This window comes from Salvelinus namaycush, chromosome 1 (assembly GCF_016432855.1).
Source record: "Salvelinus namaycush isolate Seneca chromosome 1, SaNama_1.0, whole genome shotgun sequence".
Classification (NCBI taxonomy): Eukaryota; Metazoa; Chordata; class Actinopteri; order Salmoniformes; family Salmonidae; genus Salvelinus; species Salvelinus namaycush.
In genome coordinates, this window is record NC_052307.1 from 80112599 (window position 1) to 80132114 (window position 19516).

At 46.8% G+C, this 19516-nt stretch overlaps 1 protein-coding gene across 1 annotated transcript in view; it reads left to right on the forward strand.

The window, feature by feature from the left end:
* The window catches only part of lrrk1 (leucine-rich repeat kinase 1), a 183943-nt gene that overhangs the window by 65905 nt on the left and 98522 nt on the right, over window positions 1–19516 (forward strand). Inside the window, exons 20-25 of the mRNA XM_038996044.1 lie at window positions 1472–1748; window positions 2274–2445; window positions 5000–5175; window positions 7781–7920; window positions 8529–8681; window positions 12115–12277. Of these exons, the coding sequence (XP_038851972.1) occupies window positions 1472–1748; window positions 2274–2445; window positions 5000–5175; window positions 7781–7920; window positions 8529–8681; window positions 12115–12277 (1081 nt within the window). The remainder of the gene's footprint in view (window positions 1–1471; window positions 1749–2273; window positions 2446–4999; window positions 5176–7780; window positions 7921–8528; window positions 8682–12114; window positions 12278–19516) is intronic.

Below are 19516 nucleotides of genomic sequence, written 5' to 3' on the forward strand. Positions count from 1 at the left end.
TTTTCTTTTTGTAATCCGTGATTGACTGTAGACCCTGCCACATACCTCTTGTGTCTGAGCTGTTGAATTGCGACTCAATTTTGTCTCTGTACTGGGACTTAGCTAGTTTGATTGCCTTGCGGAGAGAATAGCTACACTGTTTGTATTCGGTCATGTTTCCGGTCACCTTGCTCTGGTTGAAAGCAGTGGTTCACGCTTTCAGTTTCACGCGAATGCTGCCGTCAATCCACGGTTTCTGGTTTGGGAATGTTTTAATCGTTGCTGTGGGTACGACATCGTCAATGCACTTTCTAATGAACTCGCTCACCGATTCAGCATATTCGTCAATGTTGTTGTTGGACGCAATGCGGAACATATTCCAATCCGCGTGATCGAAGCAGTCTTGAAGCGTGGAATCAGATTGGTCGGACCAGCGTTGAACAGACCTGAGCGAGGGAGCTTGTTGTTTTAGTTTCTGTTTGTAGGCTGGAAGCAACAAAATGGAGTCGTGGTCAGCTTTTCCGAAAGGAGGGCGGGGGAGGGCCTTATATGCGTCGCGGAAATTAGTGTAACAATGATCCAAGGTTTTACCAGCCCTGGTAGCACAATCGATATGCTGATAGAATTTAGGGAGTTTTGTTTTCAGATTGGCCTTGTTAAAATCCCCAGCTACGATGAATGCAGCCTCAGGGTGTGTGGTTTCCAGTTTACAAAGAGTCAGATAAAGTTCGTTCAGGGCCATCGTTGTGTCTGCTTGGGGGGGGATATATACGGCTGTGATTATAATCGAAGAGAATTCCCTTGGTAGATAATGCGGTCGACATTTGATTGTGAGGAGTTCTAGATCAGGTGAACAGAATGACTTGAGTTCCTGTATGGTGTTATGATCACACCACGTCTCGTTAATCATAAGGCATACCCCCCCGCCCCTCTTCTTACCAGAAAGATGTATGTTTCTGTCGGTGCGATGCGTGAAGAAACCAGCTGGCTGCACCGACTCCGTTAGCGTCTCTTGAGTTAGCCATGTTTCCGTGAAGCAGAGAACGTTACAATATTGAGATAAACAGCTGCATTGGTAATTTTCTAAAGTATTTTAATATTGCATGAGTCGATTGAAAGGTTTTATACACAGTTATACATTCTCTTCAAGTTGGTTTTCTCATCCTTTTACATATTATGTAGACCAGGGGCCACTAACCTTGGTCCCCTTGGAGAAGTACAACTAACCCTCCTGTTTGAACTAACCATAGTATATCATATACTGCATTGTCCAGACTCTTATATAAAATGTTCCTGATGAACGTATTCCTCTTCATTATCCCTCCCTCCATCTTGACTGGTTTAGTTATTTTTATAGTGCTACTGATCTTGATTGGTGCATTGTTGGGAAAGAGCAAGAAAGGAATTTCACTGTACTTTTGTGCAAGTGACAATAAAAACTTGAAACTTGATCTCTTCTCTCCCTCTCTCCTTCCCTCGTGCCTCTCTGCAGCCATCAGCTTCCTGATCGAGACAGGCACCCTCCTCCACTTCCCAGACACCAGTCACGGCCTGTGTACCCTCTACTTCCTCTGTCCCGTGTGGCTGTCGGAGTGTCTGGAGCGGATCATCCACCTGAAGAGCTCCCGATCGGTGGCCTGGAACGGGGTGATCCGAGCGGAGGATCTGCGCATGCTCCTGGTGGGAACAGGCTTCACCCAGCAGACGGAGGAGCAGTACTTCCAGTTTCTGGCCAAGTTTGAGATTGCTCTGCCTGTGGCCAGCGATAGGTAGGGACGGGCTGTTCTCTGAGCTGGGCCCTGGGCCATGTTCAGCAGAGCACAACATTGTGGACCGTTCAGATAGAACTGTGTTATGTAGAACAAGCCTGCCTCTGATTTGTAGAATAAGGAATCAAGTCATCTCTAATCATGACATTTCTATCTGCATCATTCCACTACGTTTGCCTACAGAACTTGGCCCAGCGACATGGAGACTGATTCTCAGATATGATGTGCACTATCGTGCTGACCCGAACTGAACTGTTCAGGCTCGTACTTTCTTTTCACAATGCACTTTGTAGCACGGCTTATCTCTCTGAAAGCAAACAGAAGTGACCCTATAACATATCTCATATATCTGGCCCACCTCGTTCCCCTTATGGACATCCATAACTTCTAACCCTACCTCTGTCCTGCTCCTCCTACACCGTTACCTGCTCCCCCACCTCCTGTCTCCTAAACCAGCTATGGACATTCGTGGTTTCCTTATATTCCTCCTCTACATTTAACTCTACCTTTTCTCCTCCTCTACAGTTACCTCCTCCCCCACCTCCTTCCTCCTAAACCTGCTATGGACATCCACGGCTTCCGTCAAGAGACCGCCAACTCCATCCAGCGCCTCTTCAAGATGAGCTTCGTGCCGGCGGGATTTTGGGAACGCTTCATCGCCCGCATGCTCATCAGCCTCACCGAGATGGACCTCCAGGTAACAGGGTTTCACACCCACTCCTGCATGGGCGGTTTAACAGGGTTTCCCTGTGACACCCGCAGGGGCATTGAAAAGACTGTGTAGAAGTCTGTAGAACTCGTACAGTCCATTACTTTTGAAAAGATCCACATGTGCTACCTGGATTATGCTAGTTGATATTTTTGTTACTGTCTGATGCCATTTATGTAAAGAAATGGAGGATATTCACAAGACTGAGTACATAGCATATGTAATTATTCTCTTCAATAAAACATTTTTCTAAGCTATACTATATTCAATACGTTTTGTAAGATTATGGTGGGGGCGGGCAAAAGTCAGAATGCAAGACAATTGTATCTGTTGTGCTCACAGGCTTGTACCTATTCTTAAAACTATTCATTTCTGTGTTGACCTCGTCCTTTGAGCCTAAGAGGAATGCTAAGAGTTCTCTCTGTGTTGACCTCGTCCTTTGAGCCTAAGAGGAATGCTAAGAGTTCTCTCTGTGTTTTCCTAGTCCTTTGAGCCTAAGAGGAATGCTAAGAGTTCTCTCTGTGTTTTCCTCGTCCTTTGAGCCTAAGAGGCATGCTAAGAGTTCTCTCTGTGTTGTCCTCGTCCTTTGAGCCTAAGAGGAATGCTAAGAGTTCTCTCTGTGTTTTCCTAGTCCTTTGAGCCTAAGAGGCATGCTAAGAGTTCTCTTTGTGTTGTCCTAGTCCTTTGAGCCTAAGAAGAATGCTAATAGTTCTCTTTGTGTTGTCCTCGTCCTTTGAGCCTAAGAGGAATGCTAAGAGTTCTCTCTGTGTTGTCCTAGTCCTTTGAGCCTAAGAGGAATGCTAAGAGTTCTCTCTGTGTTGTCCTAGTCCTTTGAGCCTAAGAAGAATGCTAAGAGTTCTCTTTGTGTTGACCTCGTCCTTTGAGTCTAAGAGGAATGCTAAGAGTTCTCTCTGTGTTGTGCTCGTCCTTTGAGCCTAAGAGGCATGCTAATAGTTCTCTCTGTGTTTTCCTCGTCCTTTGAGCCTAAGAGGCATGCTAAGAGTTCTCTCTGTGTTGTCCTCGTCCTTTGAGCCTAAGAGGAATGCTAAGAGTTCTCTCTGTGTTTTCCTAGTCCTTTGAGCCTAAGAGGCATGCTAAGAGTTCTCTTTGTGTTGTCCTAGTCCTTTGAGCCTAAGAAGAATGCTAATAGTTCTCTTTGTGTTGTCCTCGTCCTTTGAGCCTAAGAGGAATGCTAAGAGTTCTCTCTGTGTTGTCCTAGTCCTTTGAGCCTAAGAGGAATGCTAAGAGTTCTCTCTGTGTTGTCCTAGTCCTTTGAGCCTAAGAAGAATGCTAAGAGTTCTCTTTGTGTTGACCTCGTCCTTTGAGTCTAAGAGGAATGCTAAGAGTTCTCTCTGTGTTGTGCTCGTCCTTTGAGCCTAAGAGGCATGCTAATAGTTCTCTCTGTGTTGTCCTCGTCCTTTGAGCCTAAGAGGCATGCTAAGAGTTCTCTCTGTGTTGTCCTAGTCCTTTGAGCCTAAGAGGCATGCTAATAGTTCTCTCTGTGTTGTCCTCGTCCTTTGAGCCTAAGAGGCATGCTAAGAGTTCTCTCTATGTTGTCCTAGTCCTTTGAGCCTAAGAAGAATGCTAAGAGTTCTCTCTGTGTTGTCCTCGTCCTTTGAGCCTAAGAGGCATGCTAAGAGTTCTCTCTGTGTTGTCCTAGTCCTTTGAGCCTAAGAGGAATGCTAATAGTTCTCTCTGTGTTGTCCTCGTCCTTTGAGCCTAAGAGGCATGCTAAGAGTTCTCTCTGTGTTGTCCTAGTCCTTTGAGCCTAAGAAGAATGCTAAGAGTTCTCTCTGTGTTGTCCTCGTCCTTTGAGCCTAAGAAGAATGCTAAGAGTTCTCTCTGTGTTGTCCTAGTCCTTTGAGCCTAAGAGGAATGCTAAGAGTTCTCTCTGTGTTTTCCTAGTCCTTTGAGCCTAAGAGGAATGCTAAGAGTTCTCTCTGTGTTGTCCTCGTCCTTTGAGCCTAAGAGGCATGCTAAGAGTTCTCTCTGTGTTGTCCTCGTCCTTTGAGCCTAAGAAGAATGCTAAGAGTTCTCTCTGTGTTGTCCTAGTCCTTTGAGCCTAAGAGGCATGCTAAGAGTTCTCTTTGTGTTGTCCTAGTCCTTTGAGCCTAAGAAGAATGCTAATAGTTCTCTCTGTGTTGTCCTCGTCCTTTGAGCCTAAGAGGCATGCTAAGAGTTCTCTCTATGTTGTCCTAGTCCTTTGAGCCTAAGAAGAATGCTAAGAGTTCTCTCTGTGTTGTCCTCGTCCTTTGAGCCTAAGAGGCATGCTAAGAGTTCTCTCTGTGTTGTCCTAGTCCTTTGAGCCTAAGAGGAATGCTAATAGTTCTCTCTGTGTTGTCCTCGTCCTTTGAGCCTAAGAGGCATGCTAAGAGTTCTCTCTGTGTTTTCCTAGTCCTTTGAGCCTAAGAGGAATGCTAAGAGTTCTCTCTGTGTTGTCCTCGTCCTTTGAGCCTAAGAGGCATGCTAAGAGTTCTCTCTGTGTTGTCCTCGTCCTTTGAGCCTAAGAAGAATGCTAAGAGTTCTCTCTGTGTTGTCCTAGTCCTTTGAGCCTAAGAAGAATGCTAAGAGTGAGCGGAGGAGGACCACGGTGATCTACAGTTTTGCGGGAACAGGTAGCCAACAGAGGAACCGCTGTAGCACCTTCAGAGTCCGCCGCAGTCAGACCATCTACTGGAGAGAGGGACTACTGGTCACCTTTGACGGAGGGTATCTAAGGTGAGGGATTAAGGGTACACTGGGGTAACTTACTTGAAATGCATGTGTGTGACTCGAATGTTCAAGCAAATCTCCCATTGACACCAATGCATAATGTTTGAGTTAGGATTTGGCTAACCTCGTCCCCATGCGCACGGCGCATATAAGCCTGGGATTTCAACAATTCAAAGTTGGCCTTAGTGGGAGTGACCATAGAATTCTATGGCAGTGACCTACTGAGTAAAGTATTTGTCATCATATTATTTTAATGAATCACACAACTGCGAGCCGTGGGGAGGGTTAGGGGGAAGGTGTTGTGGGAGATGATTGGTTGATAAATTAAGCCGATTTAAACCAATACCTATGCGCCGGAAGTTTCTCCCGGTCTTTCTGTATTGGCTAATGAAGGGTAAGTTTGACGCGTTAGTCTTCGCTCATTTGGGCGGAAGTGTCTGGGAACGAGATTAGGATTTGGCCCACTGTTAGGTAAATAAATACTGTATTCCTTACTGTATAGCACCTTTTCACAAACACGTGCTCTGTACAACAAGGTGTAGATTTCTCATCTGTCAGGAAGCATGCCAAACCACAGCTGTGTGTCTCCACCCCAGACCCGGCTAAACGCTAAATGACCAGGCTTAATTAATCAAACCCAGAGCTGCCTCAGCATTGCATACAGGGCTAATTAGCCAAGCCAGACACTTAATGTGTCTTAAAAAATGCACATGTACTCTTATTATGTGCTTCATTGTGTAATTATTAGAGAAAGAGATTAAAGTGCTACATAAAATGACTTACACATTATTACTGGTATATTTCCTAAAACAGTGTGCATATTGAGATACTTTAATGAAACATGCTATGATAAAATATTATTACGATCACCTGTACCTAATGATATCTCTGAAAAAGTGCACCTGTACATCTGAGTGTTGTCAGTAGGTTCTAAGGCTCTTAGTACCTTCAGCAGCGCCCTCAGGTTCTTCAGAGAGGGACACTTTCAAAGAACCAAGCACCTTTGGAGAACAAATAACCTTTAGAGAACCAAGCACCTTTACAGAACACATCTGGGAACATAAAGAGAGTGTGGGGACTCTCAACTCCTTTCTTCTACGTTGTGTTAACATGTTATCAACTTAATTGTTTACGTTGTCGCATTTTGAGGTCACTAAGGACCTGTTTCCTGGGCACGGATTAAAGGGGAAGCTCAGTAGTTAACAACTTTATGTCAGAAATATCTTCACCCTGAAAGTAGTTCTGAAGCCAGGATGTAATCAATGGTCCGGTTTAAACCACCACCACAGATGTCAGCTCACTTTAGCTGGCCCATAGAATACTTTCTGAGTAGTCATCAAGTAGTAAAATGCTGAACTTCCCCTTTAAGCCAACTACTAGTCATCGACTAAAAAGCATAATGGAGAATCTCCAAGTGATTTTCTTGTACAGAAGTAGGCATCTCTGGGTCTGAGAAACCAGCCCTACAGTAAGTCTGTTACAGTTGCACAGGATTTTATTTCAAGATCAACTTGAGGTCATCTGTAAACCTCAAGCCCTCTGTTAAATTGAATAGCAGACTGGGGGGCGACGTTTTCGTGCCGTATAAGCATTGTGTAAAGTGCAAAAATAACCATAAACCAAATTATAATCTGGCAGCGTGATTTAATTCAAAACAATTCTTCATGTGCGTTATAAAGAGGTAACTATTTATGTATTGCTCAGTTCACTAAACTGTAGTTAAATAATTGTCTCCTTTTATAATGCACATTGTTGAAGAAGAAAAGTTTCAAATGAAACCACACTGCAGCATGATGTTTACAGTATTTGTTGTACTTTGCACAATGCTTTAGGTTCTACTAAAATTGTTGCCCCTGTGTTTATCTGCCCCTGTGTTTCCCTCCTTCCCTCTCTCTCTCCCTCTCTCACTACCTACTTCCCTCCCTCCTTCTCTCACTCCTTCCCTCCCTCTCTCACTACCTACTTCCCTCCCTCCCTCTCTCACTACCTCCTTCCCTCTCTCACTACCTACTTCCCTCCCTCCTTCCCCTCCCTCTCTCACTACCTACTTCCCTCCCTCCCTCTCTCACTACCTCCTTCCCTCTCTCACTACCTACTTCCCTCCCTCCTTCCCCTCCCTCTCTCACTACCTACTTCCCTCCCTCCTTCCCTCTCTCCCTCCCTCTCTCACTACCTACGTCCCTCCCTCTCCCTCCCTCTCTCACTACCTACTTCCCTCTCTCCTTCCCTCTCTCCCTCCCTCTCTCACTACCTACGTCCCTCCCTCCTTCCCTCTATCATTACCTACTTCCCTCCCTCCCTCTCTCACTACCTACTTCCCTCCCTCCTTCCCTCTCTCCCTCCCTCTCTCACTACCTACGTCCCTCCCTCTCTCACTACCTCCTTGCCTCTCTTCTTCCCTATCTCCCTCCCTCTCTCACTACCTACTTCCCTTCCTACATCCCTCTCTCCCTCCTTCCCTCTTTCCCTCTCTTCTTCCCTCTCTCCCTCCTTCCCTCTTTCCCTCTCTTCTTCCCTCTCTCTCTCCTTCCCTCTTTCCCTCTCTTCTTCCCTCTCTCCCTCCTTCCCTCTTTCCCTCTCTTCTTCCCTCTCTCCCGACCTCCCTTGGCAGTGTGGAATCGACTGATGTCAACTGGAAGAGGAAGAAAAGCGGGGGCATCAAGATCATTTGCCAATCAGAGACCAGGGATTTTTCAGCCATGGCCTTCATTACAGACCATGTCAATTCCCTCATCGAACAGTGGTTCCCTGGTGAGGTTTCTCTCTCTTTCAATTCAAAGGGCTTTATTGGCATGGGGAACATATGTTTACATTGCCAAAGCAAGTGAAATGGATAATAAAAAAATTCAAAGGAATAGAGACAGGTCTGTCTGTCTGTCTGTCTGTCTGTCTGTCTGTCTGTCTGTCTGTCTGTCTGTCTGTCTGTCTGTCTGTCTGTCTGTCTGTCTGTCTGCTTCCCCTAACTCAGCATGACAGCCAAAGTCTGTCATATTTCCTGCTGCTCAATCGTCATGTTAATTAAAATAGCAGATTGTGTCTTTTAAATGCAGCTTTAACACAGTGGAGTGTTTATGATTCAGTCATTAGTCCACATTAAACTCCTGATGCTGCTTATAGATTACCTGTCAAATCACAGCACTTAGCAGACTGGTCAGCCTGACGGCCAGACTACACCAGACCATGTGTGACCTTCTGTATCTCTGTGTCATCTGTCCTCCTTCGGCCTGACGGCCAGACTCCACCAGACCATGTGTGACTTCCTGTATCTCTGTGTCATCTGTCCTCCTTCGGCCTGACGGCCAGACTCCACCAGACCATGTGACTTTCTGTATCTCTCTGTGTCATCTGCCCTCCTTTAGCCTTGACGGCCAGTGAGAGTGATGGGACCCGATTGATTGAGCAGTACGCCCCCTGTCCCCAGTGTTCCTCCATGAGCAGACAGAACCAGGGACCTGGGGGTCTGGGGGAACCCCCAACTAGAGGGACTGCAGCTGGGAGAAGAGGAGGAGAAGGTAGGGTGGGCCAATATACAGTCAACTTCTGATGGAATGTCTAGGGGCTATTGCAAAAGTTTAAATTAAACCCAATCAATGCGGACATTAAGCACTAAAACATTGAATTGCTTCAGTGAAAGCATACCCTTATAATGTATTATTACTTGTTATAAGCATGCATGAGCACCTATAATGTTTTATAAATGCCTTCAAGATGGCGCCGTCAGAGGGCTGCCTCGCTTCTAGTCCTTAGGAAACTTTGCAGTATTTAGTTTTTTATGTCATATTTCTTACATTGTTAGCCCGGAAAATCTTAAGTGTTATTACATACAGCCGAGAAGAACTTTTGGATATCAGAGCGACGTCAACTTACTAGGAATACGACTTTCCCAAAGCGGATCCTTTGTCCGAACCACCCAGGGCATTTGAACTGATTCCAGAGGCCAACCCAAAACAACGCCACCAGAGAAGAGGTAGACGGAGCAATCTTCAGGTCAGACTTCAGAGCACACCACCCACCGCTTCCAAGTATATTACTCGCTAATGTCCAGTCTCTAGATAACTAGGTATACGAAATTAGGGCAAGAGTTGCTTTCCAGAAAGACATCAGGGATTGTAACATACTCTGTTTCACGGAAACATGGCTCTCTTGGGATATGCTGTCGGAGTCGGTACAGCCACCTGGAATCTTTGTGCGTCGACAGGAATAAACATCTCTCCGGGAAGAAGAAGGGCAAGGGTGTATGTTTCATGATTAACAACTCATGGTGTAATTGTAACAACATACAGGAACTCAAGTCCTTTTGTTCACCTGACCTAGAATTCCTTACAATCAAATGCCGACCGTATTATCTCCCAAGAGAATTCTCGTCGGTTACGGTCACAGCCGTGTATATCCCCCCTTAAGCCGACGGCCCTCAAGGAACTTCACTGGACTTTATGCAAACTGGAAACCATATATCCTGAGGCTGCATTTATTGTAGCAGGGGATTTTAACAAAGCAAATTTGAGAACAAGGCTACATAAATTCTACCAGCATATTAACTGTAGCACTCGCGCTAGAAAAACACTGGATCACTGCTACTCTAACTTCCGCAATGCATACAGGCCCTCCCCCGCCCTCCTTTCGACAAATTTGACCACGACTCCATTTTGCTCCTCCCGTCCTATAGGTAGAAACTCAAACAGGATGTACCCGTGCTAAGGACTATTCCACGCTGGTCTGACCAATCGGAATCCACGCTTCAAGATTGTTTTGATCACGCGGACTGGGATATATTCTGGGTAGCCTCAGAGAATAATATCGACGTATACGCTGATTCGGTGAGTTAGTTTATAAGGAAGTATAGTGGCATACTGTGACTATTAATACCTACCCTAACAAGAAACTTTGGATAGATAGCGGAATTCGCGCAAAACTGAAAGCGCGAACCACCGCATTTAACCATGGAAAGGTGACTGGGAATATGGCCAAATACAAAAAGTGTAGTTATACCCTCCGCAAGGCAATCAATCAAGTGAAATGTCAGTATAAAGACAAAGTGGAGTCGCAATTCAATGGCTCAGTCACGAGATGTATCTGGCAGGGTCTACAGACAATCACGGACTACAAAAGGAAAACCAGCCACGCTAGGGACACCGATGTCTTGCTTCCAGACAAACTAAACACCTTCTTTGCCCGCTTTGAGGATAATACAGTGCCACCGACGTGACCCACTACCAAGGACTGTGGGCTCTCCTTCTCCGTGACCGATGTGAGTAAGACATTTAAACGTGTTAACCCTCGCAAGGCTGCTGGCCCAGACATCATCCCTAGCCGCGTTCTCAGAACATGCGCAGACCAGCTGGCTGGTGTGTTTACGGACATATTCAATCTCTCCCTGTCCCAGTCTGCTGTACCCACATGCTTCAAGATAGCCCCCATTGTTCCTGTACCCAAGAAAGCAAAGGTAACTGAACTAAATGACTATCGCCCCGTAGCACTCACTTCTGTCATCATGAAGTGCTTTGAGAGACTAGTCAAGGATCATATCACCTCCACCTTACCGGACACCCTAGACCCACTTCAATAGGTCCACAGACGATGCAATCGCCATCACACTGCCCTATCCCATCTGGACAAAAGGAATACCTATGTAAGAATGCTGTTCATTGACAATAGCTCAGCATTTAACACCATAGTACCCTCTAAGCTCATTATTAAGCTTGAGGCCCTGGGTCTCAACCCCGCCCTGTGCAATTGGGTCCTGGACTTCCTGACGGGCCGCCCCCAGGTGGTGAAGGTAGGAAACATCTCCACATCGCTGATCCTCAACACTGGGGCCCCACAAGGGTGTGTGCTCAGCCCCCTCTATTCCCTGTTCACCCATGACTGCATGGCCATGCACGCCTCCAACTCAATCATCAAGTTTGCAGACGACACAACAGTAGTAGGCTTGATTACCAACAACGACGAGACAGCCTACAGGGACGAGGTGAGGGCACTCGGAGTGTGGTGTCAGGAAAACAACCTCTCACTCTACGTCAACGAAACAAAGGAGATGATCGTTGTCTTCAGGAAACAGCAGAGGGAGCAACCCCCTATCCACATCGACGGGACAGCAGTGGAGAAGGTGGAAAGTTTTAAGTTCCTCGACGTACACATCACGGACAAACTGAAATGGTCCACCCACACAGTGTGGTAAAGAAGGCACATGGCAACTGCACCGCCCACAACCGCAAGGCTCTCCAGAGGGAGGTGCAGTCTGCACAACACTGGGGGCAAACTCACTGCCCTACAGGATACTTACAGCACCCAATATCACAGGAAAGCCAAAAAGATCATCAAGGACAATAACCACCTGTCACTGCCTGTTCACCCTGCTACCATCCAGAAGGCGAGGTCAGTGCAGGGGCATCAAAGCTGGGACAGAGAGACTGGAAAACAGCTTCTATCTCAAGGCCATTAGACTGTTTAACAGCCATCACTAACACAGAGAGGCTGCTGCCTACATACAGACTTGAAATCATTGGCCACTTTAATAAATGGATCACTAGTCACTTTAATAATGCCACTTTAATAATGTTTACATATCTTACATTGCTCATCTCATATGTATATACTGTATTTGATACCTTTTATTGCATCTTGCCTATGCAGCTCTGTCATTGCTCATTCATATATTTAAATGTAAATATTCTTATTCCATTCCTTTACTTAGATTTGTGTGTATTAGGTAGTTGTTGTGGAATTGTTAGATTACATGTTAGATATTGCTGCACTGTCGGAACTAGAAGCACAAGCATTTCGCTACACTCGCAATAACATCTGCTAACCATGTGTATGTGACCAATAAAATGTGATTTGATTTGAAACCAACCTATAATATTGTTTTTGTAATGGGACTGCTGTGAAACAGAGTTTGCACTCTGAAGTCAACTTTATCTTTTGGTCTGATTATCCCACCGCTAGGCAGAGAAAAAGGGGGAGGAAGAGGAGGGCACTTCTTCAACATGGAGGACTGTGTGATCGCTGCCATGGGCCAGGAGTACATAGTGTGTCCCCAGCACCCCGACCAGCCTGTCCCCCTTCAGGAGCTGGTCCCAGAGCTTTTCATGACCGACTTCCCCTCACGGTAACCTCTCACCTTTCACCCTGACCCTTGACCTCTAACCCCTGACCTGTTGACCTATTAGCGCTGCGCGGCTGTCCCCCCCAGTATAGATGCTGTATCCCAATTCTCATCCCTTCTCCTGAAGTGTGCACTTGCTCTACCCGTCATGGACATATAAGGATTGGTGTAACTATTGGCTGGAGGGAGTTTCCATCATTATCAAATCCAATCGCATACTCAGCCAGACTCAGTGTAACTTCACAAGACGATGAGCCTGAGGAAGGCACGGCACAGATGGGCTAATCCTCTTCACATAGGGGTGAATCATGTCTTTCACTTAAGTCACATTTTCTCTTAGTCATGCATTGACGTCAATGGGAGACTAGTTTAAATGTATTCTCAAGTTGAAGTTAGGATGCCTGATGATTTGTAGATCAGTCATTTTGTGCAGAGCTTTGCTAGAACCGATTCTCTCCAACATGCTATCAAACGTGCGCTCGCACACACACACACCCTCTGAACCACAAACCTCTTATCCCTAACCTTTGGCCCATCATCTGTCATGTTTGACCCTTCACCTGTCACCCACACTCAGGCTGAGCTTTTGGTTATAACCGGAATAGATGGCTCTATTTAGTCAATAGGGACAACAAAAGATTGCCCTTGCACTGGGAGAAAACATTTGTTTGGTTGATTGTTCATTTGTTTCACTCATTTAATGCCTGGTCAGAGGTAGAGCACTATGGGTCCTCCTGTGTCCTCCTGTAGTAATGTGTAGTACAGGGCCTTGTGGTTCTGGTGTCCTCCTGTAGTAATGTGTAGTACAGGACCTTGTGGTTTCCTGCTGTGTTGATAGGAGTCTAGGAGTCTCCTTAGGCTCCTCACTGACAGGACCGTGACATGTACAGTATGGAACACACTGCAGGCATAGATACTCTGTACACACACACTCGCATACAGAGGTACAGCAATCCTGCGCACGCTCACACGCACACACACACATACACACAGCTCTTCAAGGGTTTGGCTGCGTAATGAGTTTCAGTTGATTTCTCAACAGTGACCGCATCCGTTGATGTATTGTTTACCCTTAAGGTTAACCACACACACACACACACACACACACACACACACACACACACACACACACACACACACACACACACACACACACACACACACACACACACACACACACAGTGCTTGAGGGTTGATTACACAAGTATATCTCTGTGAAATACTACAGGCCGCTGTCGTATTTACTGTTCATTGGGCAACAATCACTCCCAAATATTTCTGATATCAGGCAACACATTTTTAGTGCTGCTGTAAGACAAGAGAGATATTGACTAAATAATCACTTCCTCAAACACTGGTGCCACGAGGTGACATCAGCTAACACCACAGCTATGTAGACACACACACACACACAGGAACGTGCATGCAAACATGGACACACAGAACATACACACACAGGAACGAGCTCAAACACTGCTGTGTGACTCTGCTGAAATGCAATTTAAAGCATGTTTGAGATGAAATTGACCCTGAATAATGTTTCCCCAGCCTTACATTCACATATGGGCCCTAGCAGGAAGTCAGCTCCAGGATAGATGGTCAACTCTGAGCAGTTAAGATTGGCAGCTGACCAAGGCTTTTTGTTCTATGCTCATTTAAGCGGTTGTGCCGGTTTGTTGACATAGAGCTCTACATTACAATCTCACATGAAAGACTTGGGCTTGTGTCCCAAATGGCACTCTCTTCCCTATGATGTCCAGCGGGTAGAGTTGAGGTTGGGATCAGGGAGGTAGCTGTAGTAATGTATGGTGCATGTGCTGATGTCCAGGAGGTAGAGTTGAGGTTGGGATCAGGGAGGTAGCTGTAGTAATGTATGGTGCATGTGTTGATGTCCAGCGGGTAGAGTTGAGGTTGGAATCAGGGAGGTAGCTGTAGTAATGTATGGTGCATGTGTTGATGTCCAGGAGGTAGAGTTGAGGTTGGGATCAGGGAGGTAGCTGTAGTAATGTATGGTGCATGTGTTGATGTCCAGGAGGTAGAGTTGAGGTTGGGATCAGGGAGGTAGCTGTAGTAATGTATGGTGCATGTGTTGATGTCCAGGAGGTAGAGTTGAGGTTGGGATCAGGGAGGTAGCTGTAGTAATGTATGGTGCATGTGTTGATGTCCAGCGGGTAGAGTTGAGGTTGGGATCAGGGAGGTAGCTGTAGTAATGTATGGTGCATGTGTTGATGTCCAGCGGGTAGAGTTGAGGTTGGGATCAGGGAGGTAGCTGTAGTAATGTATGGTGCATGTGTTGATGTCCAGGAGGTAGAGTTGAGGTTGGGATCAGGGAGGTAGCTGTAGTAATGTATGGTGCATGTGTTGATGTCCAGGAGGTAGAGTTGAGGTTGGGATCAGGGAGGTAGCTGTAGTAATGTATGGTGCATGTGTTGATGTCCAGCGGGTAGAGTTGAGGTTGGGATCAGGGAGGTAGCTGTAGTAATGTATGGTGCATGTGTTGATGTCCAGGAGGTAGAGTTGAGGTTGGGATCAGGGAGGTAGCTGTAGTAATGTATGGTGCATGTGTTGATGTCCAGGAGGTAGAGTTGAGGTTGGGATCAGGGAGGTAGCTGTAGTAATGTATGGTGCATGTGTTGATGTCCAGGAGGTAGAGTTGAGGTTGGGATCAGGGAGGTAGCTGTAGTAATGTATGGTGCATGTGTTGATGTCCAGCGGGTAGAGTTGAGGTTGGAATCAGGGAGGTAGCTGTAGTAATGTATGGTGCATGTGCTGATGTCCAGGAGGTAGAGTTGAGGTTGGGATCAGGGAGGTAGCTGTAGTAATGTATGGTGCATGTGTTGATGTCCAGCGGGTAGAGTTGAGGTTGGAATCAGGGAGGTAGCTGTAGTAATGTATGGTGCATGTGTTGATGTCCAGGAGGTAGAGTTGAGGTTGGGATCAGGGAGGTAGCTGTAGTAATGTATGGTGCATGTGTTGATGTCCAGGAGGTAGAGCTGAGGTTGGGATCAGGGAGGTAGCTGTAGTAATGTATGGTGCATGTGTTGATGTCCAGGAGGTAGAGTTGAGGTTGGGATCAGGGAGGTAGCTGTAGTAATGTATGGTGCATGTGTTGATGTCCAGGAGGTAGAGTTGAGGTTGGGATCAGGGAGGTAGCTGTAGTAATGTATGGTGCATGTGTTGATGTCCAGCGGGTAGAGTTGAGGTTGGGATCAGGGAGGTAGCTGTAGTAATGTATGGTGCATGTGTTGATGTCCAGCGGGTAGAGTTGAGGTTGGGATCAGGGAGGTAGCTGTAGTAATGTATGGTGCATGTGTTGATGTCCAGGAGGTAGAGTTGAGGTTGGGATCAGGGAGGTAGCTGTAGTAATGTATGGTGCATGTGTTGATGTCCAGGAGGTAGAGTTGAGGTTGGGATCAGGGAGGTAGCTGTAGTAATGTATGGTGCATGTGTTGATGTCCAGCGGGTAGAGTTGAGGTTGGGATCAGGGAGGTAGCTGTAGTAATGTATGGTGCATGTGTTGATGTCCAGGAGGTAGAGTTGAGGTTGGGATCAGGGAGGTAGCTGTAGTAATGTATGGTGCATGTGTTGATGTCCAGGAGGTAGAGTTGAGGTTGGGATCAGGGAGGTAGCTGTAGTAATGTATGGTGCATGTGTTGATGTCCAGGAGGTAGAGTTGAGGTTGGGATCAGGGAGGTAGCTGTAGTAATGTATGGTGCATGTGTTGATGTCCAGCGGGTAGAGTTGAGGTTGGGATCAGGGAGGTAGCTGTAGTAATGTATGGTGCATGTGTTGATGTCCAGGAGGTAGAGTTGAGGTTGGGATCAGGGAGGTAGCTGTAGTAATGTATGGTGCATGTGTTGATGTCCAGGAGGTTGAGTTGAGGTTGGGATCAGGGAGGTAGCTGTAGTAATGTGTGGTGCATGTGTTGACGTCCAGGAGGTAGAGTTGAGGTTGGGATCAGGGAGGTAGCTGTAGTAATGTATGGTGCATGTGTTGACGTCCAGGAGGTAGAGCTGAGGTTGGGATCAGGGAGGTAGATGTAGTAATGTATGGTGCATGTGTTGACGTCCAGGAGGTAGAGTTGAGGTTGGGATCAGGGAGGTAGCTGTAGTAATGTATGGTGCATGTGTTGATGTCCAGGAGGTAGAGTTGAGGTTGGGATCAGGGAGGTAGCTGTAGTAATGTATGGTGCATGTGTTGATGTCCAGGAGGTAGAGTTGAGGTTGGGATCAGGGAGGTAGCTGTAGTAATGTATGGTGCATGTGTTGATGTCCAGCGGGTAGAGTTGAGGTTGGGATCAGGGAGGTAGCTGTAGTAATGTATGGTGCATGTGTTGATGTCCAGGAGGTAGAGTTGAGGTTGGGATCAGGGAGGTAGCTGTAGTAATGTATGGTGCATGTGTTGATGTCCAGGAGGTAGAGTTGAGGTTGGGATCAGGGAGGTAGCTGTAGTAATGTATGGTGCATGTGTTGATGTCCAGGAGGTAGAGTTGAGGTTGGGATCAGGGAGGTAGCTGTAGTAATGTATGGTGCATGTGTTGATGTCCAGGAGGTAGAGTTGAGGTTGGGATCAGGGAGGTAGCTGTAGTAATGTATGGTGCATGTGTTGATGTCCAGGAGGTAGAGTTGAGGTTGGGATCAGGGAGGTAGCTGTAGTAATGTATGGTGCATGTGTTGATGTCCAGGAGGTTAGAGTTGAGGTTGGGATCAGGGAGGTAGCTGTAGTAATGTATGGTGCATGTGTTGACGTCCAGGAGGTAGAGTTGAGGTTGGGATCAGGGAGGTAGCTGTAGTAATGTATGGTGCATGTGTTGACGTCCAGGAGGTAGAGCTGAGGTTGGGATCAGGGAGGTAGATGTAGTAATGTATGGTGCATGTGTTGACGTCCAGGAGGTAGAGTTGAGGTTGGGATCAGGGAGGTAGCTGTAGTAATGTATGGTGCATGTGTTGATGTCCAGGAGGTAGAGTTGAGGTTGGGATCAGGGAGGTAGCTGTAGTAATGTATGGTGCATGTGCTGATGTCCAGGAGGTAGAGTTGAGGTTGGGATCAGGGAGGTAGCTGTAGTAATGTATGGTGCATGTGTTGATGTCCAGCGGGTAGAGTTGAGGTTGGAATCAGGGAGGTAGCTGTAGTAATGTATGGTGCATGTGTTGACGTCCAGGAGGTAGAGTTGAGGTTGGGATCAGGGAGGTAGCTGTAGTAATGTATGGTGCATGTGTTGATGTCCAGGAGGTAGAGTTGAGGTTGGGATCAGGGAGGTAGCTGTAGTAATGTATGGTGCATGTGTTGATGTCCAGGAGGTAGAGTTGAGGTTGGGATCAGGGAGGTAGCTGTAGTAATGTATGGTGCATGTGTTGATGTCCAGCGGGTAGAGTTGAGGTTGGAATCAGGGAGGTAGCTGTAGTAATGTATGGTGCATGTGCTGATGTCCAGGAGGTAGAGTTGAGGTTGGGATCAGGGAGGTAGCTGTAGTAATGTATGGTGCATGTGTTGATGTCCAGCGGGTAGAGTTGAGGTTGGAATCAGGGAGGTAGCTGTAGTAATGTATGGTGCATGTGTTGATGTCCAGCGGGTAGAGTTGAGGTTGGGATCAGGGAGGTAGCTGTAGTAATGTATGGTGCATGTGTTGATGTCCAGGAGGTAGAGTTGAGGTTGGGATCAGGGAGGTAGCTGTAGTAATGTATGGTGCATGTGTTGATGTCCAGGAGGTAGAGTTGAGGTTGGGATCAGGGAGGTAGCTGTAGTAATGTATGGTGCATGTGTTGATGTCCAGGAGGTAGAGTTGAGGTTGGGATCAGGGAGGTAGCTGTAGTAATGTATGGTGCATGTGTTGATGTCCAGCGGGTAGAGTTGAGGTTGGGATCAGGGAGGTAGCTGTAGTAATGTATGGTGCATGTGTTGATGTCCAGCGGGTAGAGTTGAGGTTGGGATCAGGGAGGTAGCTGTAGTAATGTATGGTGCATGTGTTGATGTCCAGGAGGTAGAGTTGAGGTTGGGATCAGGGAGGTAGCTGTAGTAATGTATGGTGCATGTGTTGACGTCCAGGAGGTAGAGTTGAGGTTGAGATCAGGGAGGTAGCTGTAGTAATGTATGGTGCATGTGTTGATGTCCAGCGGGTAGAGTTGAGGTTGGGATCAGGGAGGTAGCTGTAGTAATGTATGGTGCATGTGTTGACGTCCAGGAGGTAGAGTTGAGGTTGGGATCAGGGAGGTAGCTGTAGTAATGTATGGTGCATGTGTTGATGTCCAGGAGGTAGAGTTGAGGTTGGGATCAGGGAGGTAGCTGTAGTAATGTATGGTGCATGTGTTGATGTCCAGGAGGTAGAGTTGAGGTTGGGATCAGGGAGGTAGCTGTAGTAATGTATGGTGCATGTGTTGATGTCCAGGAGGTAGAGTTGAGGTTGGGATCAGGGAGGTAGCTGTAGTAATGTATGGTGCATGTGTTGATGTCCAGCGGGTAGAGTTGAGGTTGGGATCAGGGAGGTAGCTGTAGTAATGTATGGTGCATGTGTTGATGTCCAGGAGGTAGAGTTGAGGTTGGGATCAGGGAGGTAGCTGTAGTAATGTATGGTGCATGTGTTGATGTCCAGCGGGTAGAGTTGAGGTTGGGATCAGGGAGGTAGCTGTAGTAATGTATGGTGCATGTGTTGACGTCCAGGAGGTAGAGTTGAGGTTGGGATCAGGGAGGTAGCTGTAGTAATGTATGGTGCATGTGTTGACGTCCAGGAGGTAGAGTTGAGGTTGGGATCAGGGAGGTAGCTGTAGTAATGTATGGTGCATGTGTTGATGTCCAGGAGGTAGAGTTGAGGTTGGGATCAGGGAGGTAGCTGTAGTAATGTATGGTGCATGTGTTGATGTCCAGGAGGTAGAGTTGAGGTTGGGATCAGGGAGGTAGCTGTAGTAATGTATGGTGCATGTGTTGACTGTCCAGGAGGTAGAGTTGAGGTTGAGATCAGGGAGGTAGCTGTAGTAATGTATGGTGCATGTGTTGATGTCCAGCGGGTAGAGTTGAGGTTGGGATCAGGGAGGTAGCTGTAGTAATGTATGGTGCATGTGTTGACGTCCAGGAGGTAGAGTTGAGGTTGGGATCAGGGAGGTAGCTGTAGTAATGTATGGTGCATGTGTTGATGTCCAGGAGGTAGAGTTGAGGTTGGGATCAGGGAGGTAGCTGTAGTAATGTATGGTGCATGTGTTGATGTCCAGGAGGTAGAGTTGAGGTTGGGATCAGGGAGGTAGCTGTAGT